Source organism: Daktulosphaira vitifoliae, unplaced genomic scaffold (assembly GCF_025091365.1).
Source record: "Daktulosphaira vitifoliae isolate Bord-2020 unplaced genomic scaffold, ASM2509136v1 Scaffold_1, whole genome shotgun sequence".
Classification (NCBI taxonomy): Eukaryota; Metazoa; Arthropoda; class Insecta; order Hemiptera; family Phylloxeridae; genus Daktulosphaira; species Daktulosphaira vitifoliae.
The window spans coordinates 49439822-49462924 of NW_026099572.1; the positions used below are offsets into that span (position 1 = coordinate 49439822).

A 23103-nucleotide genomic window follows, 5' to 3' on the forward strand; every position below is an offset into this window, starting at 1 on the left:
TATTGATTGAGGTAGAACTAAACCTTTCATTAGCAGCTTAGAGTGGACGTAAAGAGCAGCATAGATGAACGGCTAGCGCGGTGGTCATTGGGGCGTGGAACAGGTTATACTGAGAGAGAGTGTAGCCGGTGAGTGAAAGAACCATCGGAGATGTCCTCAGTTTTCATACAGTTGTTGCACCGTGTAGAGTCGCTTGCCGCACGTAAGCCGTCGATCATTCGTGTGCACTGTGCGATTTATTTGATTCGTTTAATTATTGACAGCATAATATTATCGTGAACAGCGTTCGAGAATTACTGCCTTGGATAACATAATGCTGTTCTAGGATTGATCACTTAGAGCATCGAATGTGATAATTCCTGACAGGTAATTAAGATTTTTGTTATTTTACTCTAAAACATATTTAGAATTAATTTCATTAATGAACTAGTGATCATTCATATTTAAAAATTTTTTACTCTGTATAGTATTTGCACCTTACCAGAAAAAAAGTATTTTGATGGTGAGATTTTAAGTTATTATTATTTTTTTTTTTCAAAGAAAAAATATTCTTAAAGGACCAAAGTTTAGTTACTATAATTGATTTGATAGAAAGTTTTTCATTGTAAGAAAAGGGCCATACCTACAATTGCGTAAAAAATGTAATACTTCACGCACAAAGCATAGGGTCTAGAGTTTGAGCTCTGATCGCCTTACCCCTAAAAATCCCTCAGTAAAAACACGAAGAATTAAAAACTATTGCAATAAAATGTCTGAACTCTTAAATATGGACAATTTTTATTATTTATTAATAAATTATCTAAGATATAAACATATATATTTTATATAATAATAAAATATTGTAAAACATTTAAGTAGAAAAAATTGATTGCTAATTCTGTTATATTGATACGACAAATATATACTTTGATTTGTGGTTATTCAAATAGTTATTTAATAAAGTTTTTACTTTATTTATTTTACAATATGACAGGGATTTATCGCCTTTATTGTTTGTTTAATATTTGCAGGCATACAAGTTTTGTGTTACTTAGTGACTTTTTAGATATTTCATTTTAGTAACATATCAATGTAAACAATTTAACAATTTTACTATTTGTTTAACAACAAAAATTTTTAAATTTGTGAATATTTTACAATGTTAATGTGTTAAATTACCAAATAAAAATTATATTGATAAAAAAGATCTAGTTATTTATACACATACTCTCATTTTATACTATTCACAAATTTTTTATCAAAATTTATTATTATTAATATTTTAATATTTAAGTATACATATACAGGATGGGACAGATCAAAAAGTTAACATTTAAACTTTTAATATAATTGTCTTTTCGTTACAAATATATATTTTTTAAAAAATGTTTGCATTATTAAACTACGTTAAAAGCATACTATTTATTTTTAATTTTTTAAAAATTTCAAAATAGTAATTTTTTAGACTAATTCTTATAATTATTTGTATGATCAATAAGAATTTTAGGAGAAGTACTCATTGATTTACAAATATTTTAACTCCTAGATATGATATGAACCATGGAAGATAACAGCTCATAATGGTGTATATTCATAATGCATAATTCATTAAAAGTTATATCCAAATTTAAGTACGAAATCAAATTCAAATATGAATTTTTCAAGCTCAACGTTATTTTAGTTAAATTATCGTAAACTGTATGTGTTTCATTAAAAAAAAAAAAAAACGAGAGTTTATCTCACATTTATTTATTAATTAAACCTTTGATCTTAAGCGAAGATTATATTTTTTAATGAAGGGGATTTTTTCCATATAAATGAAAATGATTAGGTTAAATTAATTTCTACTCAACTGTCGACTTCACACATTGTTATTTTATATTTCGAAATTTTGCGGTTTTCATGTATTATATAACTACAAAATTTGTTACCGTAAATTTCAATGGGACCTTAATTTCATAAATAGTTTTTATACTAAATAACAATTTAATATTGTAATAATCTGATATTCAAGTTAAATGGTAATATATTGCAAGTGCTCACTCGAATAAGGCGATGTGTCTGTTTGTGCACATAGTCAAACTTGTTCAACGTTGCACTGGTTTCTTCTTCCAATTGGCAATTTACTTATATATAACATAACAGTATCAAGTTATGTTTAAATCTATAATAATGTTAATAAACATCTGAAGACTAATTCGTGGTTTGCAACAGACTGGAGCGCGGCCACTCTCATATCAATTGGTGTGTAGCACGCGAGGTCTGAAGCAAAATATTTTGCCTAAGGTATTTAATTATAAGATAGAATTTTATGAATATCTGAGGCAAACAAATTGGAACGATTTGAAGAAAATAAGAAAAACTGAGGTGATAATATGAAGGAGAATTTCAAAAAAACGATAAAAATTATTATTTTTTTATTCATTTAGCGAGATCTCTACACATAAGGAATAAAAACAAGTGTTATCAAATCTACTTAATACATAATACGTGGTACAAAAACTATGCTCTTTTTTTTATTGTCTTAATAAATTATACGACGGTATCAGATAATGATTTAGATGCTTCTATGCTATAACTTAAACATCATATATGTTTTTTATTGCCTACGTTTAAGCGAGCCATTTAATTCCAAGTCGTTATATACATCATATCTATTTTAACAAATTTAAAATACATGTTTTGTACGTGAAAATATTATTCTGAAATATTTTCATACGTGTAATATCCTGAGAATAAACGTACGACAATCTATATCAAAGCGGCACGACTCGTCTTGATGGGATAGCTCTGTCGTACTTAAGACATTCTGAGATATGAAATGGTCTTCTCGAGAGATAACATAAATTTAAAGACGAAGAAACAATCATACTGCGGTCAGTTTTTTTTTCAGAAGAAATGTATGTTACATTAAGCGGAGGCGTGGCCTATAAAAATAATAGTAGAAGACTTTACATTTCTTTGGGGTCTCATAGTTCAAATAGTGGACACATTGTAAATTGAGCACATAGTTCAGTAGGAAACAACGAAAATAAGCGTTTCGATTTGAATGATTAAACACAATTTCTCTGGTAGAGTATTACGCCAAGTTTGGTAAACATTTTTGCTCGTTTATGTAATATTATATTGATTCAAAAATAATAATCGTTTTTTTTTTTATTGAAAATAGTTTTTTTAAGTAAACGCGACATTATAACGCGCCTTGGTGTCATCTGAGTACACTGACAATAATAATAATATCGCGTAACATTTGCGATATGCTGTTTGAGTATATGCGGCAGACGATCTGGGTCATATACGGTGTTTTACGCAGACAAACTGCGACTAATCGTGAAGTATGGGAACGTTAAATAGGCAAATAACAGAATATAAAACATGCAAATTGCTCCGAATAAATGGTAATTACCGATGCAAAAAAAAACATCATGAATTCTAGTACATCTTTTAGGAATCTCTGTTGCCATCCTGACAACTATCAGGCCTAAAATATTCGATATTAGCGACGGGCTTTTTATTTCATTCGATTACTAAATGGGCAACAACGGTGGTGTGCCTCGGTTTTCTTCGGTACGGTGACAATATTTAAATGCAGACAACAGTTGGTGATCTATACTGTGGAAACACGATCTTTGATTGTGTTACGCAACTACGGCGTGCAGTGATCGGAACGAAATGGAGTAGAGCGTTTTGTTGTCTTGTTTACACAAAAAAAGTATTAAGAGTACAAAACAGCTAAAAACACCATTGTGTTGTTTCAAAAAGGAAAACATATATATATATTAAAAATTATTATATCGTTTAACCTCGGACAGTCGAGATAATTTTGTTGAAAAATAAAATAAACTGCCAATAACTACACGTTATAAGGTCTTCGTTTAATTCGTTCCGCTTCCAATTTGTTACAATGATAACTCATTCATTCTCAAAACAATAACTCTAATACAATAAATTCAATTCTGGCCTGCCCTCGTGTAAGAAGGCTGAGAAAAATTATACAAGCAACACAAAATCGCTTCTATATAAGTGGGGGAACGGCTACTGACAGCAGAGACCTCAACTTATGCAGTGACCTTGGTCAATATGTGGGTGTTTATACGATTTTATCTGAAAAAATGAAATTTTCATTGTAAATTCACACACACTCTGTGCAAAAAAAAATAGTTTTAGTCTTGGATTAAGTACACGAGTCAACCATACCAATAGGCACATACAATCTGGACGAGTGTAATATACTTTATTTTATTCTGATGCCGTTGCAATTGCTCATATACTATGCAGAACGTGTTGTACTTGGAAATAGTTGTACAAAGTCTTGACCACAATCTTTCTCTTATACGGATACTACGACGGCGACACATATAATTGGCCGCTTACATTAAATTTGATGTACACTTTTATTTCTTACATTTGGGTCAGAACCGATAAATATCGATGATGTGGGTCGATTTTGTGTTTTATCGGTTCAGGCCGTTAACTATAGTGCGATTGGAATCGTTCCGTCAGTGTCAAATGACAAATACAGTACAACACATCTACACACGTATTGTCGTTAAATAGCTTTGACAGACAATGATAATACCTCGAACCTATTTTTCGAAGATTTTTGTAACACAACGCATCGGAAACGGTCTGTTTGCATGTTTTACCAACTCCGATGTTCCAGTTCTAGGTGTGGTGACTTCGTGTAAAAACAACGTAAACAGAATTCCTAATTTGTCCGATGTACTTCACAGATATTATCTGCGGGGCATATCGTTTTTAGCCTCTGTAAAACTGTGTCTAATAATTGCTGAGAATAAATAAGCGAATAACAATTATCACACGTCCACATATCTATATTTAGCGCATTATATTTTTGTTTACTGTAGAAACGTCTCTAGTGTGTCTTGTGTATAACATTAGTTGAGCTATTTTCTAATCTAATACTTTGTGTAACATGATTCAACAAGGGGAAAGTAGATTTTATCCGAGGTGATTTTGACTAAATTACTGAAATTTATAACTGGTACTTCATAAATGTTACGCATTACAATAATAACTCATGTAATGTGCAATCATACATTGATGATACACATTAAATTATTAATAAACAACGAAGTAACATATTTTTGAAAAGCTTAAAAATGTTGATTGGGTAAATTCCACTTTATGAACTATGATTATATAAATAGTTGAGATTTACTGTAAAAAAAAGACAAAAATAAAAATATAAGGTTGGTACGAGCAATGAGGACTAGCTAAGCATGTATGACGCTTAGCTTAGCATTTCATGTTTTGAATTTCATATTATTATATGAAAATGTGTTTTTGTTATTAATTTTGTTTGTAACAGTACAACACTAGGTGGATGAGCTAATGGGATGAAATATTGGATACCTTTCAAATTATTTTCAGTAATTATATAGTGACGGTCTTATACAACACTACGACACTGCACTTTAGTGTAATAGAGGATCACACAGTAAAGCCACATATGTGTGGTCTCCGACTGGCGCCCTTGACATTGAACCTAGTGCACACACTTTGGGATTGAGTTACATGGAGATATTGTAAAATAATAAACAGCTGTACATGTTTACAAGAAATAAATTAAAGCGACACTTACCATATTAATTCAGAAGGCAACAGACCGCTGCACTCAACTCTTTCTCTAGTATAAACCAGTTCAACTGTAGTTGGTTGGTGTCAAACGAACCTTCTGGTTGATAACCAAAATAAAAGTATTAACTAGAAATATAAGACTAAAAATGTCGTTTTTACCGTTATCTAATGAAGTACACGAATATACGTAGTAAAGTAAACAAACATACCTCTGTTATCAGTTAATCATTAAGTGAAAATAAGAAAATTGATAATTATAATAAAATAATTAGGAGAAATCTAATAACAATAGTATAGTAAGATGAATCGCATACGAATAATTGAATTATTATAACACAACAATAATGAACGCACTCAATTCACTATTTGTATACGTTAACTTTTACAGTAACAATACTAGTCAAGTGTGAAACTAAAATGTTTTCTTATATTTTATTTATAATATTAGTAGTGAAAAATATCAAATGAAAAAGTTCTTGATCGTATTATAAATAACAAAGTATTTTTATTAGAATTTACATTGTTTTGTATCTTTACGGTGTAACCACAAGTAGTCGTAAAAATATTAATGGAACCACAATTTAGCTAATTTCTTTTTCATTTGTTACTCTATATGAAGGTCTAGAAAACATGGAATACACTAAAATAATAACTAAAAATATGCAATCTATTATAATGTCGTATTTGAAATAAAACATTATTATTCGAATTATTACAAAAAAAAAAAAAAAATGGTTCTTTAAATAACTTTTAACATATAAAGTTGGCACAAAGAAAGTTATTACTATTAATTATAAAAATATAAAATGTCAAGTAAAACATTTTTTTTAAGTCCCATCTTAATAATATTCAGATAAATGTATTAATAGTAAATGTCGACATTTTCTTGGAAGTAATTATGTATTTTTATCGTAAGCATCAACATGATTTTGCTTTGAAAAAAATGTGCTTGCAATAAGTTACAATTTTTTGTGAAAAGGTGTTATGTACACAACGTTTTTTTATTAGTGAGTTCTATCGACTAAGTACTATAATTTTTTATAAAAATAATCAATTGAGAAATATAATAGAGCATTACTAAGTTATGTCGCCAAACATAAATTATATATTATTAAAAAAAGGAAGTTATATATCAAAATAACAATTTAAAATCATTGACCATGTGAGTAATAAGTAAAAGTTTTTCTATACACTTGAATTAATTTGTTTCCATAAATTAACTTACCAATTTCTTACTTATTCTATGCAGACTATTACACTATATGCATGAGACTACATAGTAATAATAATCGCGTGAAGACATATAAATGTTTACTGGAGCATTGTTAGAGATGATTAGTTTTTAAGACTCATACATTGATTTCCATAATGGTATTTCATTGTTTATTGATTAATAATTTATCGATGAAATTTAAAACATAATATGACTATCCAACAAATAAACAAGACATATTTAGCAACATATTATAGTTTGCTTGTAGTCTCAATGAAACAACTACCAATTATCGATAGCGGAGTTTGATAAAAACCAATGTTTAATATTGTTTAAATCATTGTCCGTTGTGTTAAATTTTTAAGTCTCAAGCCCTCAGTTGTTTTATTTTTATATTCTTAAAATAAGTACAGTTATAATATTATCATTTTAATAGCAGTTTTAACAAAACTACAATTTATTTTTCACAAATATGTAGAATATATACTGTTTGGGAGCGAAATTAATAAAAACAATAAGTAAAGAAATTGCAATACGTTGGCCTTGACTTTCATGTAAAAAAATAACCAGACCAACTAGATATTTTTCATAACATTCGCTTTCGCCTTAGGTGATAAATGGCAACCAAAAATTATTACAGATATGATTCGTGTGTCGCCTTTTTTGGACTACACTGTTGTTAGGTATCATTTTCCCTTTCAAATCCAAAAACAGCCTTATATTGTTATATTTTTGCATCGTTATTGGTATTTATTATTCGTGACCTAACGCACTTCAGTTACTATATATATAATATATACATATATAATCGGACAATAAATGTTTCATAACAGTTCTATTTAGTTGCGGTTAACGTTTATTGTAATCAAGACATGATCTACTAATTGTAACACTTTGAAAATTTTCGGATAGACTTTTGAAACACTATGGTGGAGACTCGTTAATTCGCGTGTTGATGAGTAAGCATGTTCCAAATTAGAAACAAAGAAATTGAAAAACTACCATTTAAATTTGAAACTTGTAAATCTATCTATTCTGTGCATCGATTAGTATGATTTTTTATCCGTCACAAATTTTAAACGGTTTTCAGGTCAAGGAAATTCGATTTTAACAAAACATTTTTTTTAAAACAATGTTTTTAAGTTGTTACATTGTTAGTAATAATATGTTGTATTTAGTAAATTAGTGTGAATAATGAAAATGGTTATATGTTTATCTGCTCCCACAAAGCCCTGCAATCAACATCGCAATGTATCTTCATCATAATTATTTTAACCTTAAAATTATACAAAAACTTAACCTTGGCTTTTATGGTTCAATACAATTTTTCTATGTATTTGTGAGTTTTATTCAGGCATCAGTAATTAAAATTGTTAATTAGAGTTACCAATGTTCATTCAGTCAATTAAACATTAAGAATTTAATTTTGCTTTATGGACGACCTTATTTATCTTAAAAACAATTTTCTATTCAGTACTGAATAGTTACTATTAGTTTGATTGATATTTAAAGTAATTTTAGATAGTTACAATTTTTATTGTTCTTAGCTCATTTATATCTGAATATCATTTGTTCCAATAAATTTATTGAAAACCATTACTCTCAGCATTGTTCAACATTTTAGGAAATCTATTATTAGTATTGATTATATATTTATAGACATAATGAAATTAAAATATTATAATTATTAAACCTGATAATGTTATCATTAATGCAGTAAGTAAATTATTATTTGTAGTTAAGTTTATTTTTCATGTCGATACGAAACTTTTGAATGATTAAATCTTTAGTAAATAATGTTAATAACTCGTATTCAAAAGTTAATAAATCAAAAAATAATAAATGTTATAGAGATTTTTTATGGAGAAGAATGTTTTTTATCATATCCAAAATAAACGAATAATTTTTAACGGTAAGGTTTGTTTTTTAAATTTTAATGATGTCATTTTGAATAAGATGCCGTTGAAATATTTAATTTGTTTTTGATTAAAGTGACACAGATATTGAAAAATAATTACAGAATTTATTTTGAAACAAATTTATAATAAACTACCATTTTTAGTTTTGTATATAAGGTAATAGTACTTCATATCCTAAGTAATAATAATTTGTACACCTATCAAAGTGCATTTAATAGCTTCTAAGAATTCAATTTATGACATAATTAATTAATGTTTTTAATGTTATCCTATTATTATTTTAATACTTGTATAATATAATAAAACTGTTCTTTCCAATTATATTTGGATTTAATTTATTTAACTGGTTTTGAACGTGTCTGACCAAAAGTATTCTTGGTCATTAGTTGCTATTCATATTATAATATCTTAAAAATTACCCAGGAAATGCTGTACTATTTTTATATAAATATGATGTAGACATCAGGATTATTACATTATATTATTTCAATTAATCTGTAGTGTTGATACAAGGAAATATTCAAAACATACTAACAAATTATGTCCCCTCGTGAACAGGGTTGTATTTTATAGAATTCGTGATGAACAATTAACATAGTATAATTGGACTTAAAACAGAATACGATATATTTATTTATATAAGGTTGTTTTTACAAGAACGTCAGGTTTTATATAATAAAAAAAAGGTTATCCGTTCTTTGCTCATAATAATTATTTTATGTATTTTTGAAAAAAAAAATTACATTTCATACAGAATTTTTAATTACCTTGACGCAATGCACGTCTCTTACGGCGCGCAATTGATTGCAATCGAGATTAATTTGTAAAAATCTGTGTTGATATATTGCAATGTATTTTTTGGAATGTAGCCAAATAAGTGACTTTATTTCAGAACAAAAACGGGACACACCAGTTGACACTTAATTAAATCGTACAAAAATCACGTGTTTAAACTTGTTCTAACATGAAAATGTTTAAATTAACAGGGGAAAGTAATGAAAATTGAAAGCGCAATCATTGAATTTTTATTTTCGTACTTGGTGTTTAATTTGCATCGGATGACCTTCAAAATTGATATTTATAATTGAAAGTTGAACGTTTTAGATTTCACTTTAATTAAAAATAATTACGATACTAAAATTGTCAAAGTTCATTGGCCTTCCAGGTAAAGATCCTGATTTCAGATCGAGGGATTTCAGTATATCCGGTAATTTGGAAGTTTCTTTTAAACCGTCGTCGTTATGAGGGTAGTGAAATTTAATTAAAAGAGAACAACGCATCTACTGTTTTTTGAAAGTAAAATCTATTTCGTTCATTTGCGAAAACCAAAACAGTAAAGAATCGGACGAGACTATATGGCGTTGGACTGGAATAAATGAAGGATTTTCTTTGGCTTTCTTCGATAAATTTCCAGAAACAAATTAGTACATGTCGTACGGGATAATGCGACGGTGCAGTAGATAGTTCAGTGAAGTCAATTGCCCTACGGCACCGGTAGAATTCTATAGTAAAAACGCATTTCCAAACGTAGCCGGTCGTCGAATACGGTGAAAGACCGACGGAATGTAGGCTTGAGACACACTGGCCTCCTTCTCAAGCACACACTCACTTTTCATTCAGTACACACACGTACTTGATGCATTATTGTTATTATTGTTAACCGCAGATATCGTCGATCGCATTACACACTTTGATCGACGATATCCTTTAGTGTTCTATTTGTGATGAGAAATAAAATAAAAAAAAAATCAACTATAGAATAATGTTCACGTTTGATCACCGATCGTTGTAGTCATTTTTTAAACAAATCAAGCGACTAAAAGTTATTATACATTCGGATATCTACTTTTTAAGTAATTCAACTTAATATCCAAGAGTAACCATGAAGTTATTAAATATGAAAATAAATAACATTTTTACGTGGTTCAAATTTATAGAACAATTACAAATGGTGCATTTTACCTGAGTGTCCATTATTTCCCATTACATTTATGTCGATAATGAAAAAAAAAAAACAATTGAATAAGTTATAGTTTTCAATATAAATTCAGTTGTATATTGTTATATGTATGTAATAGCAATGAATCAGTAAAATTTAGTTACCGAAAAAAATGATCATATGAAAGTGAATGCGCTACAGTTAGAAAAAATATTTAATCGTATAATGTTAATATAATGAGTATTTCATTCGCTTAATTCGTTTGCCGTGGTATTTTTTGTGATATTTCGGATTAATTATAACAGGTTCGCCATATTCGTAAACTGCATTGATCCAGCTGTCTGATTTACCTTCATTGGCCATGTATCCTAACGTCGTATCGTCTACATTGGTATTGATAGTACTTTTTGTAGTTTTCATGTAAGATATCATCGTATCAGTTAATAGAATTTCAAGAAAAAGAACTATCGTAGAAAAAAAACTTGAAAAAATTAACATTTCAAATTAATTTATTACTATCACCGCGGTAACTGAAATGTTGACACTTATAACTCGAAAAAAACTTCCTTGTTTGTGTAAAATACTCTTAGATTTTGTCGTTAGTGACATAATAATTGTTACCATAGGTCTGTGTATAAATAAAAAAAGGTTAAAACGATCATTATGTATAAAATATGTAATCAGACAGCATAGTGTGTAGTATATTAAGTAATACTGTTATATACGAATTGGAATACACTCAAATGAACTTCTATTAACATATTATCTGTTCTTGTTCATACAATGATATAACCAATAAAATCAAGATTTTTGTTATGACAAAACGGGTTTAATGTAAAAATAGTAACGGTTTACTTTAAAGCTTTTATTTTTATAGCTTAATAAAATAGTATTATTTAAAATATTTCCTACTTATACATTTTAACGGTATTTTAATAATTAGTTATTTCTCAGTTCTTATTTGATTAAAAATATATATAGTTTTTAAAATAAACGTATATATAAAATTTAAACTCAATCATCTATTAATTGTTATACAAAAAGTATTGACATTCGACACTTGTAAGGAAGTAATACATTTCTAATTATACTATAGAATTAAGTTCAGAAATTAAAGATATTATGGGTTAAGTTTTATTTTCTTTTTGTACCAAAAAATTATTAGGCCATTAAAAGAAAATGACGTGCATGAGTCGTGAGATTAAATAAATAAATCTTTTGGGAAAACATGGATGATTCCAGAAAGACGCTAATTGTGGATTGTTTTATGTTAAGTCTCACGTTAGTTGCCGGAAACGTAAATTAAAAAAATGTACATGAAACTAAGGCTTTTTGAGTCACGATAGATGGAAATTTGTGGGAGCTTGATAATTTTTTATCAAATGTGACATGAACATCATGTTTAAATTTAGATGGTACAAGAGAAAACAATGACGCTGTATCAAAATTGTCCTTGAATTTTTTTTTTTATTAAAAAAAATACTCTTTATATCTAATTGGGTCTGTGTCACATAATTTGGCAGTGGTCTAGACGAATATAATTGGATGTTACCAAAATCTTCGATTGTATACAATGGTTTCCATTGCCTTCAATTGTAGCACAAACCATCTGTAAATATCTAAAAAAAATCATTTTCGTTTATTAGAAGTTAATAGAGAAATACCTGATTGTGATCTGTCGCACAATAATAATACATAGTGACATATGAAACGCCTTTAAAATGATAACGTTTCACAAATAAACGTTTAGACAAGATTTTTTTACTGGAATAATAAAACTCAGATTATCGATTCTTTTACGTATTGTTCCGTCTTGAAATTTCACGCACTTTCATTTAAAATACTCAAAACAAATATCATTTGTATTACGTTGTAGATTTTCAATGTATACATTTACTGTCTAAAACAATCATAAAATTCCAGTTCAAATCCCAAGGTACAAGATTAATGAAATACGCATCAGATAATAACACCCGTTGACAATGCAAATACTTGTACGTATAAATATTTTTTGTACCTATTGAATTACGTGCACAGCTCATTATATTTATTTCTAGCATCAATGTATTTTCATTCAAGTTTTTATTGATTTCATTGGTGCAAACAAATTATAAATCGGATAGTGTCTGATTATTTAGTTTTTATCCAAGTCAAACATTTTTTCGCCTCAAGTTCAATAGAATTGAAATATTTAATTCTTATTTTTTTAAATAAAAAATAATAATTACATTTTTAAATAATAACATTGTAGATTCTGAGTTATTTCTTAATATTACGTTATAAATAATATGATATAATATTATTTAAATCAATTTTTAGTTATAGTAGCAATGTCAGAAATATAAATTTCATCTGGAAGGTGTTTGAAATCGTGTAGTTATTGCACTTCAATGCATTGCTTTAGTATGTTATTTTTACGGCGATAAAAAAATCATCGAAATTAAAATATTATAATTTGAAGTCCAGAGTTAAATTTTTATAAGGAAAATCATAACATCTGTATGATTAATACTTATACAAGTACTGTAATAAATTACCACGTTGTCAATAGAATGTTCGATTTGTTGTAGTATCGATAAATAAATAGTCTACTTGAGATGATAGACGAATTATTATTAGTAATAATGTTTTGCTTCTTTGTTTTTAATCCAAAATCACACTTGGTCGAGCTTTCAAACTACGACGTTAAGGTGTATCCAACTACCATGACCACCGTCATCAACACCACACAGCCGTTTGCACTCGACGGTATAAATGTGATTTTAATGGCGTTATTTTTTAACACTATAATACGGGTGTTTTAGAAAGTACGTTACTTTAATGTGATGATAATAAAATAAAATGTAATTTAATAATGAATTGGCAGTACAAAGGCGGGTATCGTTTGTAATATGTAATAAATTATTTCGCCCCAAGATTTCGTAGGTGGCATTAATTTTCTTATTTTGTTGTTTTTCGTATAACGTCAATCAGTACGTTAGTTTCTTTGTTTTCCCAAACGTCCATCTCCCGAGCGAATAAATGCCACTGATGACTAGAATCATCAGAGTGTGTAAAATGAAAAAAACTCAAAATACTTTGTGTTCGGCAATGACGTGTAGACGTATAATAATTGTAACTATGTACGTGGGTGGAAGATGTCGCGACGGTTGGGTATTGTTTTGCAGTCTTAGACAATCGAAATGAAAGAAATACTCTAATGATCACTGACCGTGAAACGGGCACAAGGTCATACAGGACGTAAATCCAACGAAACTGAAGTATTGCATCTACTCTAACAAAAATTTATTCAGGAAATGTTTACGTTTCTTTTTCTATTGCATTTAATATTATAAACCTGTTGCCATTTATTTATAAACGACCACAAAATAACTAGGAACTTTTGCTATTTGAATTTGATTCAATGAGAATATCACTCGCACAATAACTTTATACGAAAACATTTCAATTTTTAATAGAACTCAAGTTAAAAAAAAAATTATAATAAATAATATACAGGATGATATCATTGACCACTAGATTACTTCTAAAATTAAAATAATAATAATAATACTAGTAATAATTAAAACATTTTTTTTTGGTTTTATTTACTTCTTGATTTTAAGTTGGCTAAATATTTTTAAGTTCATTTTTTATATGGGTATCAGGTATATTTTTTGTATGATAATATACATATTAAATTGTTTTAGACGTTAGAAAATGTTCTAACTAAGAAAATAACTGATCGATTACAACTTTTGAAATCATAATAATTAATGGTTATGAATTATTTTAATTGTTAAAGAGTTATTAATATTTTAAAACCTGAGTTAAGGCCAAATACGTAATTTTAATAATAACATAATTTTGTATCCTACTCCCAGTTTATGTAAAATAGTTCTAAATAACTTTTGAAATACTGATTTATTATCTACTATATGAGGTTGTTTAATATATTTGTTGTAATTAAAAAAATAAATTGATATCTTTATAAATGATAAAGGATTGACGTAAAAGTTGTTTAATAACTTATAAATCAAAAAATAAATAACAGTAAACAAAACCGAAAAAATATTTTCAACGTTATTTTTAACATTGAAATTTAGGAGAAATTTAGTGGTAAATGATAAACAAATCAACCAGTATGTTTAATTCAACAATCTGTATAATTCAAAGAAAATATAAAGAATCATTGCTCGAGGCATCGTATTGATTCAACTGATGTTTAATTACAAGTTCGCGTAATTTGAATAACCATACTTTCTATGTTTCAATTTTATAGTTATTTAACTAATTCCATTACTATTTTAATTTTACTTGGAGATTTTTAAACTATGCCTGAACATATTATGCATATAACTTTATGAAAAAATCTGAATATAATTTCTATAATAAATATTTTTATCTGGGTAAGGTTTGATTTGTCAAATATTTAACGGAAAAAATAAAGGTTGGTTGTTTATTCTTACTAGTATTTTTGTTTACTAAAGTATACTGTTATCAGAAAAAAACTTCAGGATATTTTATCCAGAAAAAACCTTATGTATATAGAGGATGGGCATAAACGATTGTCGATAAGCAACGCAAGTATTGTTTGCACATAAAATATTTGTGCTAGACGTCGAGGGAAATTAATTTTTTTACTGCATTGAGAAAATTGCGCGAAGTATAATTAAACTAACTACTTTGAGATGGTGTATGTTACGCATCAATTTTCAACTCTCTATTTTTGGTGATGTAAATTGTGGTAACAAACGATTTTGAAGGTTAATCGTGTATGCATCCTCTACTGAAGTACGTACTTTCTGTCACATTATGATGGCTGTTTGTCATAAGTGTATTTGACAAAACCCAACCCGAACTGTGAGGTAGTAGGCAGTTGTCGTTGCTCACGGCTCATTTAAAATACGACCATAATGTAATAAAAGTAAAAACGGTAGCACTATTTGTACAGAGATGTTGTATAACTGCAACATTTCTCGAATAGATGACACCTTGTTGTTAAAAACGCAAACGAAGGATGATCACGACAACGTAAGCGGACAGGTGTTGTAATTTTTTGAATGTCAGTCGAGTGATTATTACTATTGCTCTAAAACTGTCTACAGAAAGCGCAAAAATTCAGTCCATGTGCATTTGAATAGTCCATCATTAATAATGTGTATTTCTAAAGAACTCGGTCGAGTTACTTAATATAGTATTAGTAAGCATTTTCTATTAATTAGCGACATCCAATTGTGGTTAAACCATAACAATCACGACTTACATGTCCTCTAGTAACGTATGACCTCTAGTCAATGAGCACTTACTTACCAGTTAATATTTAAATACATTAAAAAAATAAAAATAGTACGAATGATGGTTGACATGTAAAATTTTTACAAGACACTTGCTAACCCTTCTTTAGTACAAACCTTGAAATTTATTATGTACCAAATGGTGTTTTTACAAACATTAATCATAAACATATATATTTTTAATATCCATAGACGCCTCGTGTATACTATATATAATTCTTATAACATATTATATTATTTGTTTGCGTACGTTTTAAATTTAGTTCAATTATTTAATATATTGGGTGTAATATAAATTTTTGCGTAACTATGTTTAATTAACCAATAACTTAATACTATAATGTCTGTTGTTTAGGTCAATTCCTTTGAATTGAACTCAGAGAAAGTTTGTATATAAATTATCAAAAAATTACTATCGCAAAACACGTAAATTTTATCCATCAAAGAAAACCTGACCGCTAGGACTATGACCAATAGAGTATTATTATATTATGTTTTGTTATACATATCTTAAGACTTTCTCTCGCGCAACTTGCAATTGAATTCTGTCACTGCTTTTATAAACATACAAAATAGACACGATATTCAGTTCAAGAAGCTATACCATTCTTGTCGATAGCACTAAGAATTTATTTTTATTAATTGATAGAAACAAATATGTAAAGTTGGTAGGGTAGAGAATAAATTATTGAGTCTTTTAATAGTAATGTATCTTGTACGTTATTATTATTAAAATTATGTTATAGATTTTTTTCTTCATTTCGTCTATTAGTACTGCAATGGTTAGGTTGAACTTGGAGACTTAAACGATCTTCAATGTAATAACACACGTATAAAAAAAGCGAAATCAATCTTCGAAGTGTGTTACTAATATGACGAAAATAAATTATGATAACGTATAAAGCAATACGGTCCTCTCTGTGAAGCTGCAATACCCTACAGACATAATGAAATAAACAGTTGTCAGATCTTATATCCCATCACACACCTTAAGATAGGAGATTGTTTCAATGATTTTAATTTTACGATTAACTGTTACTCAATGCTATTTATTAAATCAATTTTGTTGGTCACCTATATTTTGTTATGTAAAAAAATTAATTTTAAAATGCACACTGATATTCAACAGATCATTGACTAAATTTTAAATATATTATTTACTATAAATGATGTCAATCTTTTAGAACCATTACATAATCGTTAGTCGTTTATCTTCGCTTATAATAAGTGAGTTCATAGACTTAAATTTGCATTTACTTATAGATTACGCAACTTATTTCTTTTTTATTCTAAAACTTCTTAAAAAATTACTATCTTCAAAACAAACAATTATTTTAATTATAGTGTATTTATAGCAAAAAACGTAGGTGATAAATGATGTAATAAATGAATTTGTTTGTAGATTATCAATAAATCACTAATATTTATACAATTATAGTTAAGTGTGTCGGTAGACTTCTATAACCTATTAACGGAATGATTAACCATTTAATATACAATTAAATAGATACTTTTGTTTAAAAGATGCGTAGATCTGAACCTCTATGATTGCACAGTTTTATGACTTTTATGCTCTACATGTGTGACCTACTGTTAAAATGTGATTATAGTTAAGTTTAGCCAAGTAAACCTATTAAACCATTTACTGTTGTTTTTTCAATTGATATTTAATAATTTCTTGCAAAATGTTTTAAGTAGCCTTTTAATATCATATCTGAATACTAGAATTTTATAAACTGTAGAAAATTCAAAACAATTCAACAAATCTCTCATATTTTATTTGAAATAAATAGCTCATAATATTTGTGATATATATTTCGTATTTATTTAACTATTTAGATTTTATTATGTTAATGAAACGTTGATTCATATATAGCATTGACTATTATAAAAAATAATTATATTTAAGGTCTGGACGGAAAGTGAAAGTTCATGCTAATTTAAACACATTTAGAGTATTTAAAATTTTATTTATAATATATTAAGTTTGAATGTAATTATAATATTATGGTATTGAATTTGAAGGCCTTTAAAGCAGTAATGGAATTACTGCTTTGAATTTATTCCATTATTTCCATTATTAAATTTAAATTGTTTTATGTAAAAAATATTTTTCAATTAGAGTTATTTTATATTGTAAACATTTATTCTAAATATAACTTCAGTAAATTAAAGTTGATTTATACTTTACAAAACACCTATTAAGGTTTTTTCATTATTATATTTTACTTTTTATTGCAAATTTTAGACTTACAGATTAACATTTTTAATATATAAATATTTATTTTTTAATATTTATTTAATATGTAATATTTAGCCTCCAAATGATTATAAATAATCATTAACTTCAAAATAATCTTATGTTTGCTCTTAAGTCAATTTATCCAAAAATATATAGAAAATAGCAATGGCTCATATATAATAGTTGGCTCTTCTTGAATATGTTAATTAGAATTTTAAGTACTAAAACACTTATAATTTTTAGTAATCAGGAATACAATTTATACTTTAAATATAATAGCATTATAAATATTTCGGGTTCTTGTAAATAACATTAATTTTGTTGTTATAAAAAATTACTTATTTACACTCTTTTAAGCATTAAATATGAATAAATTATTGCATTAAAATTTTTACTATTTTACTACTAGTGACTATAAAATAAATATTAATTATTGTAATTTTATTTGACTATATTAAAAATAAATTCAATTAATTACACGTATATTTTTATTATACGGTTACATTATAAAATTGAATTACTCATCCAATAAAATAATAATAAAAAAACAATAAGTAATAAAATGTTATTATGCATTTTTAATAGTTGTTAATTTTTACTATTTCAAAGTTTCAATAACTTTTCATGGGCGTTAGAGTCATAGGTATTTTACATAAAAAATGATAAAAATACCAAATTTTTTTGTTCATGAACTAAAGATAAATGTAATTTATAAATTATCCATAACAAAGACTGATTTTTGTTTTAGATGACGATGAACACCATTTCAGCTGACTGTGAACTGTTAGGACGCGGACCCATTCAGGGTTCTACGGATTCAGATAGTCTAGCTGCATTTGTTAAGCAATTATGCAAACAACAGCAGCGAAGTCGACTACCCGGGAGACGCTGTTCTGTTATATGCGGTGGTAATCGGGATATTGGTTTGGAGATTGTACCATATCAAAGAAGGCCAGATGATGAAGGGTTCGAGTCTGATGAGGACTTAGCATCTTTAGGTTCGTATGAAGATCCTAATAAGGGCACGTCTCAAAAAACAGGAATACCGACAACGGTAATAGCGAGTTCAGACAGTGCTAATAGCAGTGGAGTGTCCGAAGACAGTGATGACGCCGATTCTTCTTTTTTAAAAGAACAGCACGTTGTATCAACAGTGACCACTGGCGAAAATGATCGTGAAATTTATTTATTCTCGGATGTTGCCTTTTGCCACACTGATGCCGTCACTTTACCCGGTATCGCTGTGTGGGTGATCAAAAATCGGAAAACGTCTACGACTTGTGGAAGTGGACTAGAGGCAATTGTGGTCCGAGGTCGTGATAATAAATTGCCTGATGTTTGCCAGAGTTATCAAGATCAGAGTAAGAGGTATAAGTTAGAAGCGAAACCGTGGAACGGACCTTCCGGCAGTAATAACAGCTCAGTGACACGACGCAAAGTGCCCGTAGGTAATACTACAAATACGCCACAACCTGTTACTGAGGTGAACAAGTACAATTTGGTACAACGAACTGATACAGATGGCGTGACGCATATCGAAGTAACTTCAGGTCCTATTGTAACATTGACGGGTAACTCGTCAGATTTACGACACAAAGATGGAGCCCCATCGAGTATTATAAGCATTAGTACACCAGATTCACCTGTACCAAACGAAACTATAATTTGTCATGATAACAATGATGAAAATATGCCACCACCACAACGACCGGAGAGGAGAAAATATAAGGCAAAAACTGAAGACGACGGTAGTAGTGGAAGGCAACAGCAAAAAGTCGTCAGGGGACAATTCATTCGAGTGACCGTTAACAATAGCATTGTTCCTTCAAGCCCGGAACCTGATAGGAAATTAGCAACTTCAACTGACGTGAAAAATTCTCAACCTGCTCAATCCCAGTCATCCGCTGAGAGACTTTGGTCGACCGCCGACTATGATAGACCGGATGGTAGGTACGAGTCTCAAAGACGGTTTACTCGACAGGGTGGTAGAACAAGGAGCAGGAGTAGTGGTCCCAGTCGCCGTCAACAACCACTTCAAATAGCTCAACCTATTCCTGCTCCGATAACGTTTAGTAGATATGATCAGCCAGTCGTACCACTACCAACATCTTTTGGTACTAGGTTTTTTGGTAAACTTCGAGAAATCACGTCTAGTAGTCCTCCGCCATTAGAACAAACTGTACCGTTTAGGCGTCGAAATAGTGTTGGTGAAACTGTGACTTCAAACTTTTATCAATATTTTAGCCATCATCATCACCATCACCATCCTCAACAACAACAGAGTCATAACTTTTATAATAGAATTCAATCACAACAAGTCAATAATGGTGGCCATCTAAAGTCTGTTATCAAAAAGAATAATAAGAACAGTCAACCTTATCAACATTATAATGACGAACCAAAAAAAGTTACTTTCAGCGCATACGCCACTGTTCAAGTGGTTGACTGAATCACTGGTTACATGGCTTTGATTGTTATCAATTTAATTAATATTATATTGTAGTCATGTTACCAAATTAGACGTATTAAAAAATTATTGTCCCTCGGGTAAAATGGCGTAAAATTGAATAGTTATAATTGAAACACGTAATGGATTATTATATAATTATTTTTATTTGGGTATTTGGTGAGTTCAAAAAATCAACCATTATAATTATTATTTAAAATAATTGTTTTTCTTCGTTGATTATTATTTATTATTATTGATTCGTTATTATAATTAAATATTTTTGAATTAATTTATGAAAAATTAGTATGAAATGAAGACATTTAAACGTGCGCATTACATTTATCACGTAAGATTAATTAGAACAAATCATACTGTCCAATTGTCAAGCAGAACAATTAACGATGTTTAATTATATATATATTCAAATAATTTTGTCAAACTCACGCCATCTTACCCGCGGTGATCATACAATATCATGAATCGTCGTGTTATTAATACTACTATTTTAGGTTATACTAGTTGCTCATTCACAAAAAATTTTCATTCAGTACTACAATGTATGAAAACAATAGATTGTTTTGATAATTATAACACCTAAATATTGAGTAATATTTAATATTAGTAACATTAAGTATTCATTTTATTATAATTACTATAAAATTCATAATAGTAACATAGTAATTATATCCTTATTTTATCTATCTGTATTCATTTCTTTTAAACTGTTCCATCTTTCATTTCACAATCATATTATTTCAACGATTACTATTATACTTATATATTATGTATTTGTACACGTTATCATTTTTTAGTCTTTTTAAATTTATTTATGACCGTGTAAGCTTACATCTTATGTAAATAAAACCAATATAATGTTATACAAATATAAATTATACCAGTCATCATCGTTTTGTATTATTACCCAACATTTCTTATAATGACAAATGTCTACTTGAAAGTTATACTCGAAATATCTCACTAGCTGCAATGAATAACGATCACATTCTTTCAGCAATTATATTATTACGTAAACAGAACTCATTGTGCGGCTTTTGTGGACTTTAAATAACAAAGCCGCATAGAATGATAAAATAAAGTTATTTTTTTTAGACGAACAAATAAAAAATTAACCAAATTATATTTTGCAACTTTATTTTATTAAAGTTTGTATTTTATTTAAAAAATGTATAATAAATTATAAAAATGATTCATAAATTAACAAAATCTTTCCAATTTATTAATTTTCTATTATTTATGAAACAAATTTTATAAAAAAATAATGTTGTATGAAACCATCTTGACCTATACAATGGGTATCGAGAAAGTTCTACCATAGGTCAGACAGTTTTTTTCCTTAATAAGTTAAAAATACCAATAAATAAATAAATAGAAAATTATGATAATTTTGTAAAATTAATTTTAATTAAGTTTCCAGGAAACCACAAGATAAAAATATCAACCAGTAATGTATTTTTAAAATGTAGAAATTTAAATATTAGTGAATTTTTTAATTTAACCATGATTTATATTTTATACTCAATCATTATATAAAATTAGTAGATGATACTTACTTAAAACTATTATAACACAGAATAACTTATTCTCTGATGCGTCAGAGATGTATAATAGAGGTTTTTTGAAGATTTTATAAGGTGTTGTAGAGATTTGTCGAAAGAAGTGAAGAAAATAATGAAGAGTGTGTAATTACTTAATCTCAAGTACTAGTTATGATTTTTAAACATAGTACAAGTTTCATTCAATGTAAATTGAAAAAAATAACATAACACGGAATTAAAAAAAAATTTAATCATTATTTAATAAATTTAATGAATACAGTATTGTACTTTTTATTTATATATGCAGTTTTAAAATTACTTTTGATATTATTGAATTATATAAATAATTTAATACATGTACAATAATGCATACCATATAATCATGTTTTAAATCTCAATTAACTATACATTTAAATTTATGATGCTTTAATTTCTTAAACCATATAAAATTTAATTCATTATCTTCTTGATTTCCTTGGCTAAATTTTTCTGTGTCAAAATTGCTTTAAGTAGGTATCATCTATTAAAAATTGTGTAATGATTAAATATAACACGTTAATCATGCTTAGATTAAAAATTGAATAATATTTTAGTTACTATTTTTGAAAACTGCAGTAATAGTTGTTATTTTTCATTCTGTAATATCCTAAAAATGTTATTAAATATTTTTTTAAGAAATTATTCATATAGTCATAAAACAGCCTGTGTATTAAAATGTACAGGTTTAAAGTTCACTATGTATAAAAATTTACTGGTTAAAAAATTTTTTTTTACTTTTTGGTTTTGATGTGAAGCTGATAAAATATTATTTTTACTAGGACATGTTTTTTTATGTCTGTCCATGAAAAATTTCAACCGATTTTGTTGATATATAAGTCAAAAGAATTCGATTTTATTGTAGTTAAACCTATCAAAGCCGAAAATGAAAT

General features: G+C 27.9%; 2 protein-coding genes across 2 annotated transcripts in view; both read left to right on the top strand.

Annotated features, from left to right (window-relative positions):
- LOC126896731 (uncharacterized) overlaps positions 1-23103 on the top strand; it is a 395864-nt gene that overhangs the window by 279092 nt on the left and 93669 nt on the right. The window lies entirely within an intron of this gene.
- On the top strand, positions 127-21499 carry LOC126896726 (uncharacterized). Its single transcript, XM_050669755.1, has 2 exons — positions 127-366; positions 18918-21499. The coding sequence occupies exon 2, from the start codon at positions 18918-18920 to the stop codon at positions 20616-20618; it is 1701 nt and encodes a 566-aa protein (XP_050525712.1). The 5' UTR covers positions 127-366; the 3' UTR covers positions 20619-21499.